This window comes from Anas platyrhynchos, chromosome 3 (assembly GCF_047663525.1).
Source record: "Anas platyrhynchos isolate ZD024472 breed Pekin duck chromosome 3, IASCAAS_PekinDuck_T2T, whole genome shotgun sequence".
Classification (NCBI taxonomy): Eukaryota; Metazoa; Chordata; class Aves; order Anseriformes; family Anatidae; genus Anas; species Anas platyrhynchos.
In genome coordinates this window covers 66,951,493-66,975,019 of record NC_092589.1, presented here as the reverse complement: position 1 = coordinate 66,975,019, position 23,527 = coordinate 66,951,493, and the positions used below count along the sequence as shown (strand labels likewise).

General features: G+C 35.5%; 1 protein-coding gene across 20 annotated transcripts in view; it reads right to left on the bottom strand.

Annotated features, from left to right (window-relative positions):
- TRDN (triadin) overlaps positions 1-23,527 on the bottom strand; it is a 239,662-nt gene that overhangs the window by 31,967 nt on the left and 184,168 nt on the right. For 17 of the 20 annotated variants that reach the window (XR_011808384.1, XM_072036042.1, XM_072036055.1 and 14 more), the window contains 4 exons: positions 19,898-19,927; positions 7,587-7,613; positions 6,481-6,528; positions 1,502-1,546 (listed from right to left, as the gene is read on the bottom strand). Coding sequence is in view for 19 of the 20 variants with exons in the window: in XM_072036042.1 (XP_071892143.1) it covers positions 1,502-1,546; positions 6,481-6,528; positions 7,587-7,613; positions 19,898-19,927 (150 nt within the window). In the remaining variant the exon portion in view is untranslated. The remainder of the gene's footprint in view (positions 1-1,501; positions 1,547-6,480; positions 6,529-7,586; positions 7,614-19,897; positions 19,928-23,527) is intronic. The other 3 variants (XM_072036043.1, XM_072036053.1, XM_072036054.1) reach the window with 3 other exon arrangements.

The window sequence follows — 23,527 nt, the reverse complement described above, 5'->3', positions numbered from 1 at the left end:
TCTGTCACTCATATAAATATATACAACATTCCAGACCCCCAAAGCAGATATTTCTTAACATGTTTAGACCTTTGCAAGTCCTCCTAACTATCTGCTCCTGTTGAAATAATGCAGTATCCTGTCATTTAACATAGTTATGTGTTTGTGTGTTCCAGAACCATTTCTCTCAAAAACTAAAAGTAAAACCTAGCTGACCCTAAAAATAATTGTGAATGTAGGTGTGAAAATCCAATAGATTCAAAGATGCAATTTCATCATTCTCCCAACTTGTTTGCCTATCACTACTGTCTAGCTTGTTAAAAATTCAAAAATTAATTTTACAGCAATTTCTCTATTACCAGAAACATAACTTATATGGTTTTGAACAAGTTTCTTGACTGCCTAGCAGTTTATGATTAGAAAAAAACTATCAAAACTATTTTTACTGGTTAAACAGTGCTGTAAAACATCACTTTATAGTAAATTGATAGATTATCATGTGAGTATCATGTGCTTATAGAAAGCAGTATAACCAACAAATTATATAAATATTCACAGTTAGAGACAGAATCATACTATTCTGTACTGCACCTATTCTGATACTGAAGAGAAGGAAAACAGGAAAATCACATACCAAATAAGAATAGAAATGAGACAGCAAATGGCACTATTCAGTTTAATACAAAACAGCATTTTATTTTATTTTATTGAAAATATTCATAATCACCAACACCCCCATCATCATCATATCAAATAAGAATCTGTTGATTTGGCATAATTGTCCAAGATTTGGCAATCTTTCATTCTATGTTTGGATAAAGGCTAATCCAAGTAGAAATCAAGAGGCTGATATCTAGAAAAAGCCTTCAAAAAATCTTTGTGTAACCTGTTGGTGATGATGAGACTGTTCTAATTCCTTGATGACTCTTCAGGGCTTCTATAACAGTCAACATTATTTGAACCATTATTATCACTAAATGTACAAGGTCCCAAAGACCTTGGGTTAGTTCCAAAAACACTTTCCCCATGAGAAAACCAGTTTAAGATCCATCCAAGTCCCTGATCAAGCTAGTGCTTCATCCTCCTCCACCACTGCCTACTTGTGCACTGTTCTCTGTGCTTTAAATTGAGTCACTGGAAAGTTCTGAGCTTAAACAAAAGAAAACAAAACAACCAACCAAAACAAAATCATCAATGGTCCCCAATACTGGGGATCATTTCAGAGATCTGAGTTACAGTTCCACACCATTTCATTGCCCCAGCTCTGGCACAGAGACTGGAACAAGCAACCAAGAGCTGAAACACCTTGACCTGGCTTTGTCACTGGAAAGACTGCATCTGCAGTTGCCAGTGTGCTGGATTTTCTCTAAGAACATGTTTTCAATCACATATTTCAGAATACCATAACAACTGATTGTAATGCAAATATACTACATCAGAAAAATCTGAACAGTGTTTAACACCCCCAGTCCCCGTCCCCCCCCCCCCCCCCATAAATCAGGAAAGAATGACTTGTTCCTACCTGACTTCTCAGTGGGAGCTGTCTTTGGTTGTTTAATTTTCTCCTCTGTATTGTGAAAGCCACATTAAAATTAGAAATTCATGCTGTGTTAGAATAGGTAGATATAACTGGAAAAATATTTCTAAACATGATATTGCACGTATGATTCACTGTGACAAAATAAATACATGCCATTAGCATCACTACTCCATTGTAGCACTGTAAAACAGCATGTATACATTATGAGTTCTGGCTTCATGGTGAGATCATACACCATGGAAAAATAAATTACTGTGGCTAATGTCTCAACTACCCAAAAACAGTCACATACCTGGTTGTGTCTTTCAGATACGTACTCAGGTGGAAACTGTTTTTTTAATAATACAAGTATTATAACTTTGTGGACCTCACCCTGCTAACGTGTCTAAATTCAACAATTTAGTATTGTATGACCCTGAAAGCTCAGATATTGCCTAGCCACAAATATCTATGAATTTATACATTTATATAGTCTGAACACGAGAAAGGTTCCCCCGGGCACATGCTGACTTGCACAGGCACATCCACACAGGGCAGCATCGGTTTAAATGCCAGATCATGACACATGCTACTGGACTAGCTTACCTAGATAGACCCAGCTGGATATCTGTCACAAAGCCTTAGACAAGCTCTGAGCTTCTGCTAATATCATGAGAAAGGCTGTCCAAGTCCACATGCTGGTGAGCTGCCCCTGGCTGTGCTCAGCACAGTTCACATGGTCCAGAGGACATGGACTATGTCAGCCTCAGCCACCAGACCTGAGCTGCCTCTCCTCCAGGAAGGCTGGGGATGAAACTTGAGGCAGAGGCACAGGCAGGGCTTCACATCCTGGTGAGGCAGGGCCTTGTCTAAAGACCAGTAGCCCAGTCAGATGGGAATTACAACATATATATATATTTTTGGATCTCTACTCTGCCAGTCCGGTTGACTTGAACTTTCCCATTTTCACAATATTTTCATAGCTCGACTCCCATTTTGTCTTTTCCCATACCTGAATTCAAACTTATCTCCTAACCCCTACTTTTCCACATTCACACATATCACTGCTTTTAATTTTAAATACTGTTCAGACATATTCGGAAGGTGTTTCCTTTTCCTCTCACCGATGGAAGCAGTTTACAGCCACATGCCTCTGACACATTCCTTTCCCTCAAGACCTCTGCCAGGCATCAGATGACACAAACTGAGTGAAGGTCAGGTTAGGTAGGGATATCTTGTCTCCTGAAGCCATTCAACTAATCTGAGTGCTACTTGAGTAGAAATACTCCTGGGTAATACTGCCTGTGCATGCACAGAACTACTTGGCTGCTATATTTCCAGCCTGTCAGCCAGATGTTCTTAACTGAGATAACAGAGGGGAGGCACAGGGAAGGGGATGGTGGTTGGAAATATGTTGAGTGGCCTCAACATACATGACATTTCCTTTGAATTTAGCATGTAACTTCCAGTTCTTTTTTTTTTTTTTTTCCTGAGGGCAGAGAGTAGGTTCATCTCTTTGTGCCCATTTCTTTTTAACTTAGCTCTCAGATTCCCAGAGGTATAAGAGGTATATGCTTGCCAAACAGAACTAAAAAGACATTTATCATAAGGCAATAGACAGAGAAACAGTCTTGTTGCTGCACAGTCTGTGTTTTTTCATCCGTAACATTGCAGCATGAAGCAAAGCAACAGTGCATGTGAACCCAAAAACATACAGCAATGATTTTAATTAATTAATTAATTAATTAATTTGCTTTGGTTTTGGTAGGAAATCGGTACCGCTGGGGGAAAAATGCAGAGAGGGATAAAGCTCCATTTATCTTTTCTATTCTTTGGAAACAAAATATAGCTCTGCATCACTATGCTTTACAGTTGTCATTTGGTAGGTGGTGATTTAATTTCTCTTCACTCATATTAAGTTAAGGGCTTTTTTTCTCCTTACTCAGCTATCATTATTGTCAACTTCTTATGAAAACAGTGAATTAAAAAATCTCATCTCTGTTTCATGGCTGTCTGTGAAAGTAGAAATGTTATAGCACAAGCAGCAGCTTGAAAATGCAACTTATTGAGATAAAGTACTCTCTTTCTGCTCTTAGACGAGCTTTAACATATTAGCAATGCATTTCACTAATTTAGATTGAGATATTAAGATTTCCATATACCAATAAACAACAACAACAACAAACTCCCAAGGACTGCTAACTTAAACATAGGCCCTGTAATATCCGCTGGATTAATGAGAAGTAAACTCGACAAGTTCATGTCTTCTCTTTCTTTCTTTTTCAACACCAAATAGGATATTCTTGCTTTTTCTAATTCTCATGAGAATTCACATCAATGCTTGTTTTGTACCTCTAGGAGTCAACCAAACAAGTCGTTGAGTGGATGGTAAGTCTGATCCATTTAAAAGTAAGGGAGGGAGTTTCTTTTCAAAACGAATTAATTTCTGAAAACAGAGTACCTTGAACAGACCTGAGGACTTGCATTCATCTGGAAATAAACACAATAATTCTCCGGTATTCTCTCACATACCTATTCTGCAGCTTAACTGTACAGTAACCATTGATCTACTGATTCCGCTGGAGAACACCCAGCGGCTGCAGCTTATCTTCTCCTGGCAAATCTACAGGAGGTGACTTTATAACTTTTTGTCTAAGTGCCTAGCAATTAGTTGTAACCAGAAGAAAGACTGAAGACATCAGCAAAACTTAAGAATGCTCTACAAGGGAACACACTTCACGAGGTCAGGAGATTTCACAAAATCATTTCAGTTCACTGAAATTTCCATACGGAGAAAAGCAATGAAAATGACAACAACAAAACATGTCTGATGTGAATGATACATAGCATTGTGACAAGACAAGAATACTTCATGTTTTCATTTTATAATATAGTTTTATACATCTTTTACTTTTTATATTTAGTATATTATGAGGAATACAGCAAATAAGTAATCAAATAAATAAATTGATGACCTCATAAAGCTACAAAAAATCCACTACCATTTTTTTTTTTGAATATTTCTGAAAAATTCAGATCTTGTTCTGATTTTAAATATGACCAAAATTTACAGTCCTGAAATATTTAATTGGAGAGAATTTCTTTCCTCTGCAGAGCACTAGTTTTGCAGCACTACTGGCATTAATATTCATTTTTGTTTTGATGTATTTAATTTAAATAGAGAAAGTATAAAGCTGTAAACATTACTCTGTGTATTTCAGGTAGTTTCAGAAGAATTACAACAGGAAAGAATCCTTTTGCTTTACTTGCAACCCCCCACCTCCAACCCCTTTTAAAATTTCTCTACAGGATCAATATATTTTCTGAGATTCTCTAGTTTCTCAGTCACATGATACTCCTAAATCTGATGGCAGGATGCATAGGAATAAAAGTTTGAAGCTGCTTTGATTCAAGGTGAAAAAGAAGGCTACTGCTTTGTACAGAATGAGGCTTTTGTAATTCAGTCTGCTAACTCAAGAGCACTCATTGGCACACAGCAGGCAGAAGCATTATTACCACATGTGCCTGCAGATTAATACTTCCAGTCATCAGCTGAAACTCAGAACAGCCACTGCTTCCCAAAGCAACTGCTAATCACCTGAGAAGAGGTCTTTTACACTAAAGGAAATTTAGCAAGTTTATTTATTTATTTATTTTTCTTCAAGCATTTAAATTCCAAGGGTTTTAGTCTGGAATATACTGTATAAGAGCAAACTCCTAATCAGCCTGAGGTACAGGCTTTGGGACAAGATGCTCTGATGTTTGCAAGTGTCTTGCAATAGAAATTTATTTTCATGCTAGTATCTGGATCAAAACAGGCTAATCATGCAGCTAGAAATGGTTTCATTGTGCTGGGAGGGTGAATAGTCGTGCCACCTGCCTAGGTGTCCCACAGATAGGCTGCTGCTGACCCCTGTCATGATACACAGAGCTGGACAGGGTGGCTTCCTCAACAGGGCATTCCTGTCCCAGCCAGACCACCCCGAACCTACCTGCTGGCTGAAGCACTCTGCTAGATTTTTTTTTTTTTTCAGCGTTGACTCCCAAACAGCAATACAACTTCACTAAATCAGCTGTTCTTCAGGAAACCTCAAATTGCCTATGAAATATTTAACTTGCAAGTAGTTTGTTTTTATGTTATAAAAACAAATGAGAAAACCAGTAAATGTGTAGAAGAAATTGATAATTAAAAAAATAAAAATCAGGAAAAAGGAACGATGCAAAATGAGTCTGTCTGCTTAACATTGAACATTGCTGTCAGTGCTGACAGCATTCAGTAAGACCACTCATGAGCTGTGTAAGCAGAGCATCAATAGATGAGCTTTCTATGAGGATATCCTCTTAGCCTTGTTTCTTTAGACCAGACCAAACTGCAGATCCCTTTCTTCCTCCTCCAGAAGGACGAAGGACAAAAACCCTGGTTCGAAGAGGGGCCCTGTCCATATCACTGCAGCCAATTATAGTTGGTTAGTTACAGTTTACCTGAATCCATACTCAACCCAAGATTTTTTTAATTGTCCAGCTCCTGTTCTTCTGAGACCCATAATCTAGAGACTGCCTTTGATCAGGCTATCATATACCCAGAGGGTATAGTAATTCCAACTTTGTGACGAGATTCACTTCATGTTACATCTGTTTACAGAAAAAGTTGAGATGGGATAATTCCAAATAATCTTCCTTGATTAACTAAAAGGCAGCACTGACCCCCTTTCCAAGCACTGAAAAATGGGATAACTGTTACTGACAATGCTTTTTAAGTCATACTGCACCAATGAGAGAGAGTCATAGACGCTATGAAAAACTGTCAAAGTCTAATCCTTTTAGATAAATTTCACCCTTATTTTTGTTCCTTTCCCAATTCGATTTTGAAAAACCCAATGACACAAAGCAAAAAGCTCAAGGAAGTCTCCCAATTTTGCAGACCAAACAAAACCTTATTGAACGGAGCCTGGAGTAACTGGAAATTATATTACCAAACATACCTGGCTTCATCTGAGGGATAGCTTTTTCATGTTTAATATGTGCAGGTTCTATAAATGAGAAGAACCATCATGTTAGAGGGCTTCTTAATTCTTAGATTTTAAAAATAATAATAAAAAAATCTTTATGTTTTTAAAAGATGACTTTGGGTTATGGATTAACATTAGACTTGATTTTTGTTAAATTAGTTTCTTGGGAAGATTTTAATTTTATGAGAAAATCTTTCTCAAAATGAAAATAACACCAAAGAAAAAGTGATTTTTGACTTTTTGTTTTGCCTAAGAATTGCAAAATTCCATTTTTAAAAAATAAATAACATATAAGTTTAAAAAATTTGAAATGCTGCTACTACTAGTTTTGATTGATACCACCTCTATTCTATATAAAACATTTATCCTTAATGCTTAATACAGGAATTATGGAAGATTTATTATTATTATTATTATTATTATTATTATTATTATTATTATTATTATTATTATTATTATTATTATTATAAGAAGTGTGGTAGTCTCATATAGAATGGAAAAAAAAAAAGTATAGTATATTGCATAAATAAAAAATAGCTTTTCATATTCCTCTGTTAGCCTGGGACCAATTTTTCTGGATTCCATTGATATATTGCAAAGCAACAAAAATTATAAATATTATATTGTATTACAATATAAACTGTATGTAATTTTGTGCTACCTAAAAATAGTGATATCAAAAAACAAACAAACAAACAAAAAAAACCACAACACAACAACAGTATGAGACAACAGACCAAGAGGTAAATCCCTCCATTGTATGGATCAGAGCCCGGGCCAAGGAATAGCACAGGCCCTTCCTGCTCCGTGTCCCCCCCAATTTTTTTTCCAGTGAGATGCTCTCATGGAAGCAGAAGGCACAGGTGGGTCTTACCCAAACCTGAACTGGAAAGGGGTTTCCACATACTTTGGGACTTGTGAAACACATGTAGATTGTAGCGTTACAATCACTGAAAGCCAGTTTCACAGATCAAAATCTCATCTGCTAATCTCATCAGCTGCTAAAACTCTGAAAATGTAAAAAAGTATCTTCCTCCTAAATGTCGAAGTAACAGTATTCTTAAATAACTTTTACTTACTGTGTTCATGAGTTTTTTCTGAAGTACCTAGAAATAAAAGAAAAAGGAGTGCTTTAATACTTGTATGACTAAAATGCAAGATTTAATGCATTTATTCATTACATTTATAGAGAGATAAAATAAACCTTCAGTGAACTCTGTATTAAAATCTCCAACAGTTAACATATTCTGTTTATACTACCTACCCCAGCCACTTAACAGGACACTTCAGGAACACAAACACCTTGAATTCCTCACTGAGCTGATATTTCATACAGCTACCTCTGACAGACTTCTACGTCTCCTCGGTGACCTGAGTTGCTTTCCCTAAATGGTGACCTAGTATATACTTGACCTTGGGCAATGATACTGCTAAGTGAGATGCCCATTATGAGATAGCGCAAGTTCAGATGAATGAAGAAGTAACACCTAAGTTAAACTAAACCAGACCTCATAAGAGGCCCTGACAAGTGTGCTTGCCCCAGTAAGGTCAGTGAGCTTCAGATAGATAAGTTACATTTCAAAGATAAGAAAGAAATATCTTAAAGCATAATTAGGGAACTTCTGAACAAAAAGACTTAGCACCTTAGAACTACAGTTTTAAACTTTGTGTAATTTCATATATATTTTTGTTTTCCATGGACTGTAAGAGAAAAATTGTCATTTAAAGAGCGAGCTCAGGGAGCCATGCCCAGTGCTGTTACTGGTGCTCCAGAAGGAAGCCCAATGCCCAGTTCACCATCTGGATTTTTCTTTTTAAGTTTTGCAAGCAAGGTATTTTTCAGGACATGAAGACTCTGATACCCTTATATAACAGCCTGCCATGCCATGTAAGAGCAGTACCCCAGGAGACACAGAAGTGCAGGGGATGAGCTACCTTTGCAGGCCCAGACACGAGAGCCACATCTGCACTGAGCAGCGATGCACTGAGCTCCTCAGCTCATGCAGGACAGAAAGCAAAGAGCTGCTGTACAGGTGGGTTTATGTTTTGTTTGCTTCTCCCACAGGGGAAAGCTGCTCTTATTTTATACGCAGTCTCTGTTTAATCAGAGTTGTCACTGTGATGTAAGGAGACAACAGCTGGGCATGGCATACAGAACAAAGTTAAAATAATGGAACAGTTTTTGAGGTAGTAGAAAATAAAGATACAAATGAGCTGGATATGCTTGCTCATAAGTTTAGATAAATTCTGTCGTAGTGGAGTATCCATGAAACATGTCTGAAATTTGGAGAGGTGATTCTCTGTATCATGTCAAAAGACTTTGTGAGATATGCTTACCTAGCCACAGGTTCCAATTTACTAAAGGAAATTCATAGCAAATATATATAAAAAGAACTTCAGGAACTGATATAATGACGTATATAACTGTGTCATGTTACACTTTCAAAAACTACCTACAATGACAGAGGTAAGCCAGAGGAGGCCCAACCTTCTTTTCTTGGTGTAACATAGCAAATACAGATAAAAACAAATCACAGAATTTTCTACTATGTGTTTTTGATGAAAAATTAAGACCTAAAATTAAAAGGTTTTGCAGGATAAACCAGCTATGCTAAAACATAGCATATGCAAAAACATTTGTTTTGCTAAATATGCTATGATTTCAGTCAGTTCAACATGAATCCTATCCTTCTGCCATGTCATATTATCTCATCAAAGATATCATTTAAACAACTTATGAAGGAAACAAAAAACCCCAAAACAGAATCCCAAGAACTTTTTTTTTTTTTTTTCCAGTATCAAAATTATCTGTAAATTTAGCATTTAAAGATAAATGCTAAATGTCAATGACCTAGTCAGATTTCTAGAATGTTTATTTATATATTATGTGGTATTTAACTTAAAGAATGAGAAATGAAAGGCTGTGTTCTGCTGCTCCCACTCTTCTCATGTATTATCTTGCACTGAAAGTGAAGCAGTTCTATTCAAATATTGTGCTTAAATGTTTCTTTCTACGGTGCCTAGATAAACTGTAAAATGCCATACTACAAAATGTGTGGATGTTGAAAATTTCCATAATTTCAGAAAGTGAAAATACAAATTAAAGAAACAACTACCAAGCACTGTTGAACATGAAGATGCCATTTCCACCTTAGGAAAAGGGCTGAGATCATGGGAGGTCATGAGGCTCTGCTATGTGACTGTTTTTGTCCTGTACTCTTCCCTAGGTGCTCAGTGCTTTGGTTTTGGTGAACTCTTGTTATAACTTCAAACAATTGTTTTGATGTTATTAATTAAGAGCACTACTTGTTGCCTTGATAACTTCTTGGTTTTCATAATGTTAGAAAAATTGGCCCTAAGTAAATACTGTATCTTCATTTGTTTAACACTTAAACCATATTAGAGGAGAAAAATGTTCAGATATGGATCTAATGAAAACAGATGGAGTTTTGATGAAATACTTGAAGCTGTATGAGATCTGAGCGTGATCAATGGAATTATCAGCAAACCTCAGCAAAAAAATTTTTGTAATTCCTTTTGTGTCATTCTAAATTAATCTTAGTGACTTAGGTTTGGTGGTTATCTTGCTGTTTTTCACATTTACTTCAAGTTTTCTTTGACTCTTGCCTGCTATTCTGAATGCCAGAAGGGTATTAATTATGTATGGTGTGTTTCTGTAAATTAACTTCAGATATGAGTTCAGAATAGAAATTCTCTGTTTTATTGAACCACAAATCAGTAAGGCTAAAGGCAGAACATGCTTTTTGGTTATAACTTGTCTATTTTCCATCTGGATAACAGTCATTTGATGTTCAGACAACAAATATATTTGTAAGTGTGCATGAAGTGAAAGCAAGATTAAGAACTATTTCTTTTAGTGAAAAATAACAAAATAATAATACATTATGTAGCTGGCGAAATTATCTTTTATCATGTAGTTATACTATAAATAAGAAATTTATTCTCCACTAGACTAAATTAGAGATTGGTTCCCCAAAGATGGAAGAGAGCACAAGGACTCTTTAATGGGATATGGACTGGGCATTAGATTAATACAGTCATGACATTAATCTATAAAAACATTACAGGCCAAATGACAACACAAGTCTTTCAATGGAATTCTCAAGATTTGTGCCTATATCTTCACAGTTATACATTGTGAAAAAGGATGTGATTTTGGTTCTCTTACATGGGCTAGATAAAACTATTCTTCCGTAAAATCAACTATAGACAACTTAACAAATGTTAACAAACTTCTCTTAGACAATCTAACAGATATTCTTCTTTCAAAGTTCATTGGGGATGCTGTGGTCTTCAAGAACTTAAGATGCTACATCATTCTGCCAATCATGAATGCACTTTTAATTTGAGGTTGAAGGAAATATATATATATTTTTTTTCTAGTAAAGTGCAAGGATTTTCGGACTGTGGGACAACTAGTAAAATGACAAGAGAATAAAATATATTCTTTATATTTGGCAAGTTCAGAAGGTCTCAGATGATAAAAACTTTGGAAAACAATAAAAATATCATGCAAAGGGATTCATCAGGGTGGACCACTGTTCAAGAGCAGTGGGGGCCTTTGTAAAGTACTTGACTCCCTACTCTTTGTCATTTATGGGAGCAATCAAATGTTCATGCAAGATTTCTAGATCAGCAGGCCTGATCTGCCATATCTCCACGTCTCCTTCTCAAGTCCTGCTGGCTGGTTAAGCAGCTGGCATACTGTGCAGAAAAAAATAGCCCAGTGAATATATGTTGAAAAAAATGACTCTTCACAGAACAGGTTAGTTGCAGTAAGGTTCCTGTAAAGAATCTTGTGCTAGATTAGGACATTGCCTTGACAGTGTATGGCCAATAGCTACCTTAAGGAAGGGTCAGTGTAATGAAAGTATGAAGTGCCTTTTTAGTGGTGGTGGTGGCATAAATAGAGGAAGCCAGTGTGTGATTATTCTAAACTGAAAGCTATGCAAGCCACAAGGCTTACAGAATCTCTTAATTTCATACTGAGTGCATTTTACCTTTTTGCTTTATTTTAAATCTAGCATTCTCCAGGGTATCTGTCCAAGTTTCTAGCCATTATGGAACTACCATCCCATATTAACAAAAGAATTATGAAATACTAAGTGATTCGTTAATTTTATCTGTAAGGCTTGCAAGAAAGCAGAGAAATTGGACTTCCAGCAAGTGCCCTGTACTAGTGGGAGTGTTTGTCTTGGGCCTGTGCAGCACCACAGACTTCCTTGGACCACTGTTTCAGTATGACTTATGAGGATAGTGGTTACAATAAGGTAAATGGTTAAGGTAAGCCGTTCTAAAATGCCATGGTTTGCCAGTATATATTAACCCCTACTATTAGAGCTTGTAGGGTATTCATCTGAAACAGACTGATTTTTCTATTGCCGTCTTTCACTAAAAGCTGTCTGTTCTTCCAGTCCCTTCTGCCTTATTTCTTTTACCAGAGTAGTCTGTTCCAGGATATATGCCTTCATGAATTTGACAGGTTTGTGTCCTCACTGTTTGTTTCGTCATTTACCTTGGGGCTGCGTAGTGAAGAATGAGCTGACTATTGGTTTTGGGAGATTTTGCTGCTGTTGTCTAGAACAACTCGTTTTATTTTGTTTTTAAGACTTATTTTTAACTGGTAATCCAAGACTATTTTATATAACTGGGAAAAGCAAAAAGTAGTTCACAGAGAGGAAAAATTTAGCATGTGGTAAATATAATAGAAGTAGCAAAGAAATACAGACATTTGCAACATTTTAAAATGATTTTTAATGAGAGGAATTGCTTCAACTTGCATCTGAGATGCATGCCTGTAGGGAGCATCACTAATGATCCCAATCTTTCTCTGTTTCCCAGTTTGTCAGTTAAACAATAGAAATGCACTGGGAAATGTAAGTCTTGTTGAAACAGCAATCTCATATGATAGTTAATGTTAAAGTTAATGCCTTTAAAGTACTATAAGTCTTAAAATCCCAGGAGGTCAAATCTTCCATCGACGGAGCTGGAAATAATAAAATTTCAGTCAAATGTAGATGAAGTACATATGCTGTATTAATGCATTTCATCTTTAGGCACGTGTGGTGAAAGACCTGAAGAGCTTCCTCTCAATATCATCCTCAGCTTCTGACGTTTTCATGTGCTCTTCCCTGAAATTATGGGATGGGAACATACAGATCAGGGAGAATATGCTTAACAAGCCTTTATTCTTAGTAATATCTGTTTTATGTTTGCATATAGTTAAGGCAAAACATAGCAAAGCTCAGGCCATACAAATTATTCCAACACAAATTATTGGCATATAAATGGTAATTGAATGAAATTGGGCAGACTGAAGTATGTAGGATGTTAGTGATGACATTTTTTTTCTCAATATTAAAACTAGTTTGTGCAAAAATAGTGTTGTTCACCATTCTATATAAACAACTGGAGCCCAAAACAAACAAACAAACAAAAAAAACCCTCTTGATATTATTAATACTAATTAAAATTTGAATATCTGTTTCTTATTTGTGAAAGGAGGAAAGAAGCCAAACTAATTCCCTGGGTCTAGACTCCATGCAAATATCTTGAATATGATTTTCTTTGTTAAGCTTCTTAACTATGAATGTAAAAGTATCCATGTAAAGTATAAGAATGTCTGACCATTCTTATATATGAATTCATATATGTTATTAAATAAATGTATAATAATGTTCATTAAGACAACAATAAAATAGTCTCATTGAAATCTAGGAAAGAACGATATTGGAGAAGAGATTAATTGATATTAGAAGTGGAAAATAATAAAAAAGTAATTAGCTTTTGAAAAGATGGACTTTTTCAAGTGTGTTATCCATATTAATATGGTGATTAAAGCAGAGGACTAATGGCTAGCTTCTACAGGCAGAATATCCTGAGCCATCTTCTTTTCTTGTGAAATGCTGCTGATCGCTGTTTTTCTTTAATTACAACTTTGCAAGAGCAGAATACCTCTAAGTATTCATTTGCAGCTATCTTTGCACAGAGCAATAAAGGAATATTTTATCCTGTGGAGAAATTTTTAGCCAATTAACTATGTATTATATGGATATCCAGGTGTTTCAGCATATTATGCTGATCGACAGATGAAAGAGTTGCTGACAATGCCAATATCCATGTTACACCTAACTTATAGTAACAACACAGGTCACCAATTACACAGAGCACTCTTTCTTCAGAAATCACAGCTGTTGCACAGTCATCAAAATACTATTTTAAGTGTCTCCACTTATTGGAAACAGGGGCTGAATATATTACTCTTGTACTTTAACACAAGTTACAATTATAACTGTAATTGAAATGCTATGCAAGGTCTATCAATGTGAATTGTTTTGCAGGTTTGCCATTAAATAAGACACACACACAAAAAAGTGTAGTCTCAATTTTACCTTGAAGGGATTACAAAGGTGTAACCAATGGCAGGGTTTAGATTAAATTCTGCTGAAGGTAAAATTGTGGGTATTTTAAAAATAAACAAATCAATGTAAGTTAGCAACATCAGTTTTATGTGCCTTGTCTTAATAATGAATACAATAAAAACAAAGTATTAGGATGCTAAACATGGATTTTGCAGCTTAATGCTAAATATAAATATTTGCATTAGGTCTATGTCTAAGTACAGTAACTGTAGATATTCAAACTACTATTAAGACCAATAAATGACTACCTTCTTTTGCTCACCTTTCTTCTCTTTTGATGTTAGGTTCTCAAAAAAGTAAAATTAAAGTTTTGAAGAAGGTTGTTGAAATCACAAACAACAAACTATGATGATTTTTGATGATGTTTACTGCAGGTTTTTTTTTTTTTTTTTTTTTTTTTTTTTTTTTTTTTTTTAACTAGACTTAAACTCTATACTTTGTTTTGGCCAAGTCAGAAATATGGGTATCTCCAAGGGGCAATTCTTTGCATCCTCACAGACATCTAAGACACAGATGAACTCTCTGAAGATGCTTACTTTTCTCCAATAACTTTAAAATGTGATGAGAGTTAATAGTTTCAACTTACATGACTAACTTTAGATATCTAAATTTGTATGAGGTAAAGCCTCTTAATTGTTAGCTCATCTGAGGATCTAAAAAGTGCTTTACATTTATGAATTCATGGAAAATGCACCATATGGATTGGTCTTGAGCCCAGTGCACTGGGTTCAAGTTCTTTTGACTACTTCCTACTTTTATTGAATGGGTACTCTGAAAAGTGTGTCCTAGTCATGTTTTATTCTAACTGAAATATCTGCAACATGGAAAGTACAAGAACTTGATCCATTAAGATTTGGCTATCACTTAACAGAAGCTGTGTATTTGAGCATTAAGTCTCACATAACCATGCAAAATGTGCATTACTTATTTATATCCTCTAACATAGCTGAGACAAGGTAAACAGAGGTCAAACAAATTTCAGCTAATTGATGTAGATTTTCCAGACCATTTTCAATATCTCATGAATATTCTACATTCATTAATATTCATTGAAAATGCCTAGGTTTTGCTGTTTCAGCAGGGGAAGTCAAAGCCTACCAATGTGTAACCATGGTTGTCTAATAAATAAAAAATTCCTTTAGGCAGGAGTGGATTTACAATGAAGAGTACCTTGTCTGTAGCTTAAGCATCCTGTAAAGTGTTCTTCAGTATAATAAAGACACCACTATTTTTTTCTTTATGATTCCGGAGGGCAATACTAACTCCTGGCACACAGGTCCTTTGGGCTCCACCTCGTGGCTAATTCAATGACTTAACTTTTGAGGGAGATTCCTACCTCGAAGTAGTCAAAATAGCACTGACAAGTTAAACATAGTTGTTTGTGTTTATATTATCTTCTCATGTATAATAATTTATATTTTTTTTCCCTCTGTCTAGGAATATACTGTTAGGGGTCTGTGTAATACATCTTGCAGTTATAGAAATAAGTAGTCTGATTTCTTACCATTGAGGCACTGTAGAAAACTACATACTCTAGGTGTGGCTTGTATTGCACTAGTGGCATTTGCAGCTGGACAGAAATCCCAAGCTGCCATGGAGATTTGTTTTATTTTATTTTATTTTTTATTATATTTTGTTTTATTTTTTATTTTTTTTATTTTTTATATTTTTATTATATTTTGTTTTATTTTATTTATTTATTTAATTTATTTATTTATTTATTTATTTATTTTCTCCTGGTCATAACAAAAGCTAAGCAATTCTGAAAGATGAAAGGATGAAAAACAGTACTGCTCAGTTCTTTCTCAGTTTGACAGACATTTAGGTTTGTTTCTCTATGTTGCAAAGAGATACTTGGCCTTGGCCAGTTTATAGCACACTGTATAGAGGGCAGCAGTTTCCAAGTGATGGATAGGGTCCCGTTACTAGGAGTAATTGAAAGAAGTTGTCCTTTATGGATCAGTAAAATATGTAGTCAGGAGCTAAAATGTATATGCTTTACCCATTTTCTAGGTTTGCTTGGTATTAGCTTTACTTAGACTATATGTATTTTTTTTATGGCATGATTTGTTTACTGGGAAAAAGTCAAAATGTGATCATGCATACTTTCTTGTCAATTTTCTATTGAAGAATATTGTCAACTAAATATAGGTTTGGCTTTCTAAAAGCTGTTAAATGAATTTAAGAGCAAGCTGCCAGAGCAATAATGCTGAAAATCAGAACTGGAGTCATGCTATCGTCTACTGGCAAATAGCTTCTGCATCTCACTAACTTAGAAGTGGTCATAACAGTCTGTAGGAAATGAGACTCCCAGCCGACAACTAGCCTAACTGCCTCAGAAGCAAGATGGAACTTATTCATTAGCTGTAGGGATCCTATGAAAATGAACTTCCTGGCAGCTCATGTTCCTGATTCATGTTATATAGTGACATGGCATTTATACATGTGGACGTGTAATCCACCGGAATTATGTGATGGTTAAATCCTGTTTGGCTTCTCCAGACATTTTTCACTAGAATCACAGAAGTAATGAATCTTCAGGCAAGCTTTCCTAACTTTCCAGACTGACCCAGAAAGAGAATTTACTACACTTGTTGCTTGCTTGACATACCCATCTCAGTCCATGAACTCTTCAGTCAGAAATCAATAAAGTGTGGGAACTATGAACTGGAATGAGAAAGTCCATTTCAAGAAGAACTAGGAAACCTTAAAATTGACTTTAAACTGGCTCCATTTTTCACAAAGCACTTTTGGAACACTCTATAATTAGGAAACATTTTTTGAAATATAAAAGTTCTGTTTTGGCTTACTATTTTTTTTTTCCATAAAAAGGGCACTTAAAACTGAAAACTGATGAAATATTTTGGTTTGAAAGTTCTGTTTATCATTTTCTTGAGGTGTTCCGGAGCTGATGGGCTTTATAGCATCTCACTGCTATCTGGTATCTGGTTCTATTCTAATTCACTTGAATCCTGGCTTGTAGTGTTTTTAAGAAAAGTTAACTCTTTTTTCTTTTTTTTTTTTTTTTTTTCCTTGTGTGTGTGTGTGTGTGTGTGTGCATGTGTGTACTAGCAGCAAAATTTGCTCTTGGGGATATTTGGAAATGCCTTCCTCACGCAAAGGGGCAAAGGGTTGCTGCCCCTTGCCCTTTAGAAACTGCTAACTCTTTACACATTTCTATGACAGCTCCTGTATCCCACACGTGTTTAAATAAGGCATAACATGATGTTGGGAACTGAAGCTGACTGTTTTCTAGAACTTCGGTTTCAAAGTCTTAAAAACCTAACTTTTCAAATAGAAGTGATTAATACATAATTTTAATGCATAAATTTTCATGCATAAATTGTACCTCTCTGTTCCTTGTTAGAATCACTCACATTTGGAGCAATCAATTAAATATGTAAGCTTTCTCCATCTAAATTCTTTTCTGTTGTTATCAAACCCCTTTATGTCTGATTTATGCTATATGCAGAATGTACGGTTGATAGAAAGTGTCACTCTATGTTCATCTCTTCTCTTTTTATGATGGCTTGTCACTCTGTATTGCTCATTATCCTTGCTTTGCTAGATAAGGGGTGTGGATTTGAATAAGATGGAGTAATTGGAGAAAGCTTCATAGACAATACAGTGTCTATGTGCTGCATGATTTACATGAAATGAAAAAGTGGTATTTGAACTGTGCACGCTACTAGAACAATGTATTTTGGATAATGAGCTAGTCAATTTAGAGCACTGCCTGGCTACTTCTATTATTTTTTGCAGCTGGACAAAAAATACTGTATCCTTAAGCAAAACCAGCAAACTTTGCCTCCTTTTATTGCAAGTCAGAGGAATACACATGGAACCTGGAACAACTTTTGATAACAGCATAAGCAAAAATAAATAAAAACTGACAATATTGGGAGTTATGCAATATTTTCTGTGTGGGAGCCACAGAGGGTGTGAAGCTACTTGTAAAAGTCAATGCACAATATGTTTACTTTTGGGAAGAGGCCTGGTTACTTCTCTGCCTTTGTCCAGTTTAGAACCTATCTATTGAAAACAGGAGCCTCAATGAATGGACAGTTTTCCTTAGTTACTAGAAAATATCGGACTGACATATTTTTCACTACAATCACAATCTTCCTCATTGACAATGTTGGTCTTAGAAAACCAATGGGATGTTTAATTAAAATAAAATAAAAATAATAATAATAAATTATTAAATTATGTTATGATTAGAAGAATGTCCAAAGCTGACTTTTTATTCCCTTCATACCTCTATGTTTCTGTGAAGCAGGTCAGTGGTAACTAGCAGTGCTTGAAAGTATCCTGCTGTATCCTTGCTGGCAAAATCCTCTCAGAAGTCTTTTTTTTTTTTTTTTTTTTTTTTTGTAGTGGAAAATGTATAAAAGGAAAAATCCATCCAAATTCAAAGAATATTCATTAGAAGTGTAATTTTAAATCATTTTTTGGGGGGGTAAGTTTATGGTTAAGGAGAAAAAAAAGTCTTAACCAAGAGAAAGCAGTAGGTATTTCAAAGTCTCTTTATGTTCTTTTAAGTCAGTGGTCAAGTCTAAGTGTGATAAGTGATAAGACTCACAGACTTAGCACCCTTCCACAGTTAGTAGTTTCCTCACTACTTTCTTTTCATTAAGGACATAACAGTCCATGTGCTAAGTTCAAGACTGTGAACACAGAAAGCATTTTGATGTCTGAAAACCAATGACTGTTAAGTGTAGCTGCCAATTTTCTGATTCTTCTTGCTTCGTGGGCTGCCTTTCATGCCTCAGTTGCTACAAATTAATCTTTGGACAAGATACACTGCTGTTAAGCACAGTTGTTTTTGATAACCAAAATGAGTTTTATTACTCTGTTAAAAACATGAGGTGAAATTTTGGCTCCAATTGAGTGGATGGGAATTTTGCCACTAACATCAACACAGCCAAGATTTCACTCATGAGCTGTTAAAACAGTTGAGACTACAATTTTTTTCCAGTTCAGTTAATGACTCTGTATAGGGATAAAAGAAAAAAAAAAAAAAAAAAAGGATTTAAGATATCTTTATGAATAGATAGCTAATTAGCTAATCATGGACCCATTGTTGAACTCTGTGAATCGCAGGATTTTCAAGCCCTTTTGAAATGACAAAAGAACCCAAAGTAAAACCAAAAATAATAATAATAAAATAAATATCAATAAACTTCAGAAATACTCAATGCTAAATTCCAAATAATTATCTGAAATCTGGGGAGAAGTTCTGGGATTATTGCCAATTTAATGTGCAACATGAGGCTCATTAAAAAAATAATAAATAAAGTCAAATATATTAAAGAAAATATCACCTTAATGCTAGTATTTCATTATTTTTTTCAATTGAAATTAAATAAATTGTAAAAATGTTTCAAATTAGGCAATCTTATTTTGAATGGCAATGATATAAAAATTGATATTTAGGGTCTGATAAATACAGTATATTTATCTTTACACATTTTAATTACTGTTCTAGGTTCTGTTTCAGGATTAAGTTTTCTAAAACTCTGCTAAAATACCAAAGAGTGACTTCAGCAAAGCTTACATTCATGTTACATGCATATCTGAAAAGAGGAAATTAAATGCAGTAAAGAAAGCACATTCTGCAAAGAGCAAGCCATCAGGTCAGCATGCATGGTGCACTGGAAGTTTTGTTCTCTTTGAAAAATCTTAACATCATAACAAAAGCCTTTCATTTTCTTCCCGATCAGAACGATGAAGTGTCTGATACTGGGTTGTGCTGGCCTGTGGTAAAAAGGAGCTAACAATACTGGAAATGACAACTGTGTTATCACAGTTGGAGTAGATAAAGCTGGCTGATGGTAGCACATGAGGTGGTGTATGTCATCGCAATTGTATCACTGAATGAAAGAAACATTTCTCACAGCAGTCACAGCCTGAAAGACACTTCAGTCAAGGGAAAATAACTGATTTACCTTTCTTCTCCCCTTCCTTTTTCACCGCAGCTGAAATGGAAACAAACATACTGTATTTTCACAACTGAAGTTAATAACATGTAGTATTGGTAAAAATATATTGAACACCTATGTATGAGACTTGCTTGTAGGTATCTTAAAACCTACATATATTATGAAATACAGGAATAGATTTCTTTGGCAGATGAAGAAACTGATGATTAGAAATTTGAAGTGCTTCCTCACAGACACACAGCACTGTCATTAATGAGACCAAAATCTAGCTTTCCAGATTCTCACACTTAAGTCACAAAGTCATTGTTCCTCCCAGACACTCATAATGGGACATAAAAGGCACAGCGTAAATAAACAAGAAGAAGCATAGTATGGGCTGGGAAGGCATGAATTGGTAAGGGGAGACTAGGAGAAGGTTATGAAGCATCTGTTTTAAAGAATATTATTATTACTTTAAATTAAAGCTTGTTGTTGCAAATAAATACATAAAATAAGTAAAACAAACAAAATAAAAACAAAACAACAACAACAAACACCTGAAGTCATATTTGTTTTTCTAGGCTTCTGCCTAAGATGAGGAATTACAAGATCTGGGAAGAAAGATCAGATGCTGACTGAAAGCAAACTCCTGCATACCTCCCAGGATAAGCAACTGGAAATCAGTCACCCAGAACAAGCCGTGCTGTGTGAGCACTATTCAATTTCTAGGCACAAAATGAAAGTCCCCCAAAATCTCAACATGAGATTCCAATTGCGCATCACATGTGTCTGCAGGGGATACTGTAAAAATGTATCATTTTATTAACAGGACTGAGATGCCTGAAATGGGAGAGAGTTACTTGTGTCTGCAGATGATTGCTGCAATCCTGTTGGAATCAAGCCAAGCTCATGTCTAAGTCTTCTTGAAATAGATGTATTACCCATTCTCCAGTCTACAATTATAGGACTGAACCTTCTAAAAATGTAGCTATAGATGTCAATTTATTTTGAAACTTATGTGCTAGCAGTAATGGTAGTAAGCCTCTGCCTTAGGCTAGCATTTGATGACTAAAGACAGAGGAATTCAAATGTAGAGCTCTTAACCCCTTGAAAAGAGTACCCAGAACTTGTCTGTCAATATGAATGGACCTGCTGTGGCACTCAAGTTGGAAAGCAACTGAGCAGAAGCAGAACTCTGCCTTTCCTTTGGAGAACATGTCTAGGAAATCAAAGATCTTGAGGTCAAAGTAGGGAGTAGGTACATTCTTAGGGGTTGGGATTTTGTGTTTGTATATGCAAAAGAAAAGAAAAGGCTAAATCTGAAATGACTGAAACACTAATTTTACCTGAGGCAAAAATAAGGTAGATTTAAAAGATTTTTTCAAGGTCTCTCCCTCTTAGTCTCCTTTGAGGATAAAATTAATTTTTGCTATCGCAAGAAAGTGCCCAGCAGTGGCACAGAAAAAGGTTTCATGTCTAAAATTAGTAAAAAAAGGCACAAGGTTTCCAGGATCTGGTCTTTGTAATCACATGCATATCAAAGCTGCGATCAGAGGATTTAGTATTTTCTCCTCAGAAGCTGCTGTAGAAACCTCAGTGATGTTCAGAAGGCATACTTAAGGCCACTTGAAGCATGTTGGAGGGAAACACGCAGAAACCCCCAATGTCATGAGTCTGGGTAGATTTTACAAATCAATGCGCAGTGCAATTCTGGTCTTCTCATGACTTCAATCCTGCTAATTTACGTGATTTGGATCACCACGCTTCTGGTTCTGAGGTTAGCACAGGCTGAGCAAAGTCCATCTGTGCCTGCCACTGTACTTTTGACTAGCTAATTTCTGTTCTACACAGAATGAACAATTATTATGCCATTGCATCCTGTTGTGACGTCTGCTTGAATTTTTACCTTGTCCATGACTTTTCTTATGTCAGGTACTGTAAGTACTCAACAAATCTTAAGAGATGAAAGAGACCTCGTTCTAACTAGCATTACCAATAGCATTGCTCTTATCAAATCCTGTCATTCAAACTTAAAATGACAAGGAATAAATATAAAAGAACACAAACACCACAATTTACATTTGCTCTTTTGGAAGCTGAGCAATGTGTTTGCATCTGAAATGCAGGGGAAAAAAATAGCCAAGGAATTTGTTCTACAGCTGATAAAAAGACCAATTACCTTTTGAGAATGAATGTGAATAATATATTATAGCTGGGCAGGGAAGGACATGAAATAAAGTAGAATGATGAACTAGAGAATGTGATGCTCAGATATCAGAGATGCTCCTGACTGTATTCTTTTTTTGTTTTAATTATTTGGAGAAAGAACAAATTCTTAAGTTATTTATTTATTTATATTGCTGTACTGATAAGACTTATAACTTAGTCCTTGAATTTGGAATTTATGTTAAATCCTGTTAAAATAGGATAATAGCAACCTTAATTCACAGTGAATCCAGTTAGTCACTTTCTCAAACCTATTCAATTTGAATCACACATTTCCAGTTAATATAGATATCATACATATTTTTATCAAAATATTTTTATCAGGGGTAAACATCTCATTTTCAGGGATCATGAGTTCATAATAACAGATACCCCAGAAACGAAAATCATTTCATATTCAGGATGGATGTATTGCATTTAACTGGCATGAGAAATGTGAATCCGAATCACCAGCAGTCTAATCTCACAGACACTGATGATTCAGAGGGGCTTTTTTTCTGAGCTGTTCAGCAAAGAGAAACACTTTTTGAATGTTGAAAACACGATTTCCTACTAAACAGTAGTCTGGTCCTTGTACCTTGATAACACAGCAGTAGACAGGAACAGATATTTAGCCTGAATACTGTCAAATAAGTGATTTCTTCCATAAATTCTCCTGTAAGTTTCTATTGAAAGAAATTGGTTTCCATCCTGAGGCATTAAATTTAACTTCCTTTCTAAATTTACAATAATTAATTATGAAAAACTAAGCTATGAAAACTACATTTCCATATAAATATCTAGTTACTCTGAGGTGTTTTTGAAGAGCCCTTGACTTAGATTTGTGATTTACAGTCTTCTTATCATGATCATACTAATTAATCTTGAATGTACTCTGAATCTTCCCTATTTGTCTTTCTATGAGACTTTTGTTTCTTTTTCTTAGCTCACTTGAGCGTCACATTATCATGTCAGAGTTGTGCATATGACACTCCAGACAAGATGCATCTTTTACTCTTTATAACTAAATTTCCTAATTCCTCTGCATATGGAGGAATGTTCTTCATTGATTTGTCTGCAGTAAAACTTAGGGTCCTTTCCAGAATTAAAAGTGTGCTGGTTTTGGCTAGGATAAAGTTAATTTTCCTCATAGTAACTGGTATGGTGCTGTGTTTTGGATGAGAATAATGTTGATAAAACACTGATTTAATTGTTGCAGATCATTGCTTACACTAAATTAAGGACTTTTCAGTTTATCATACTAACCACCCTGCCAGTGAGGAGGCTGAGGGTGCACAAGAAGCTGAGAGGGGACAGAACCAGCACAAATGACCCAAACTGGCCAAAGGGATGTCCCACACCATGTGGCATCATGCTGAACATTTAATACAGGGTGGCTGGCTGGCTGGGATGGGGGGCAGGGACCACCAGGGATCAGGGATGGGTTGGGCA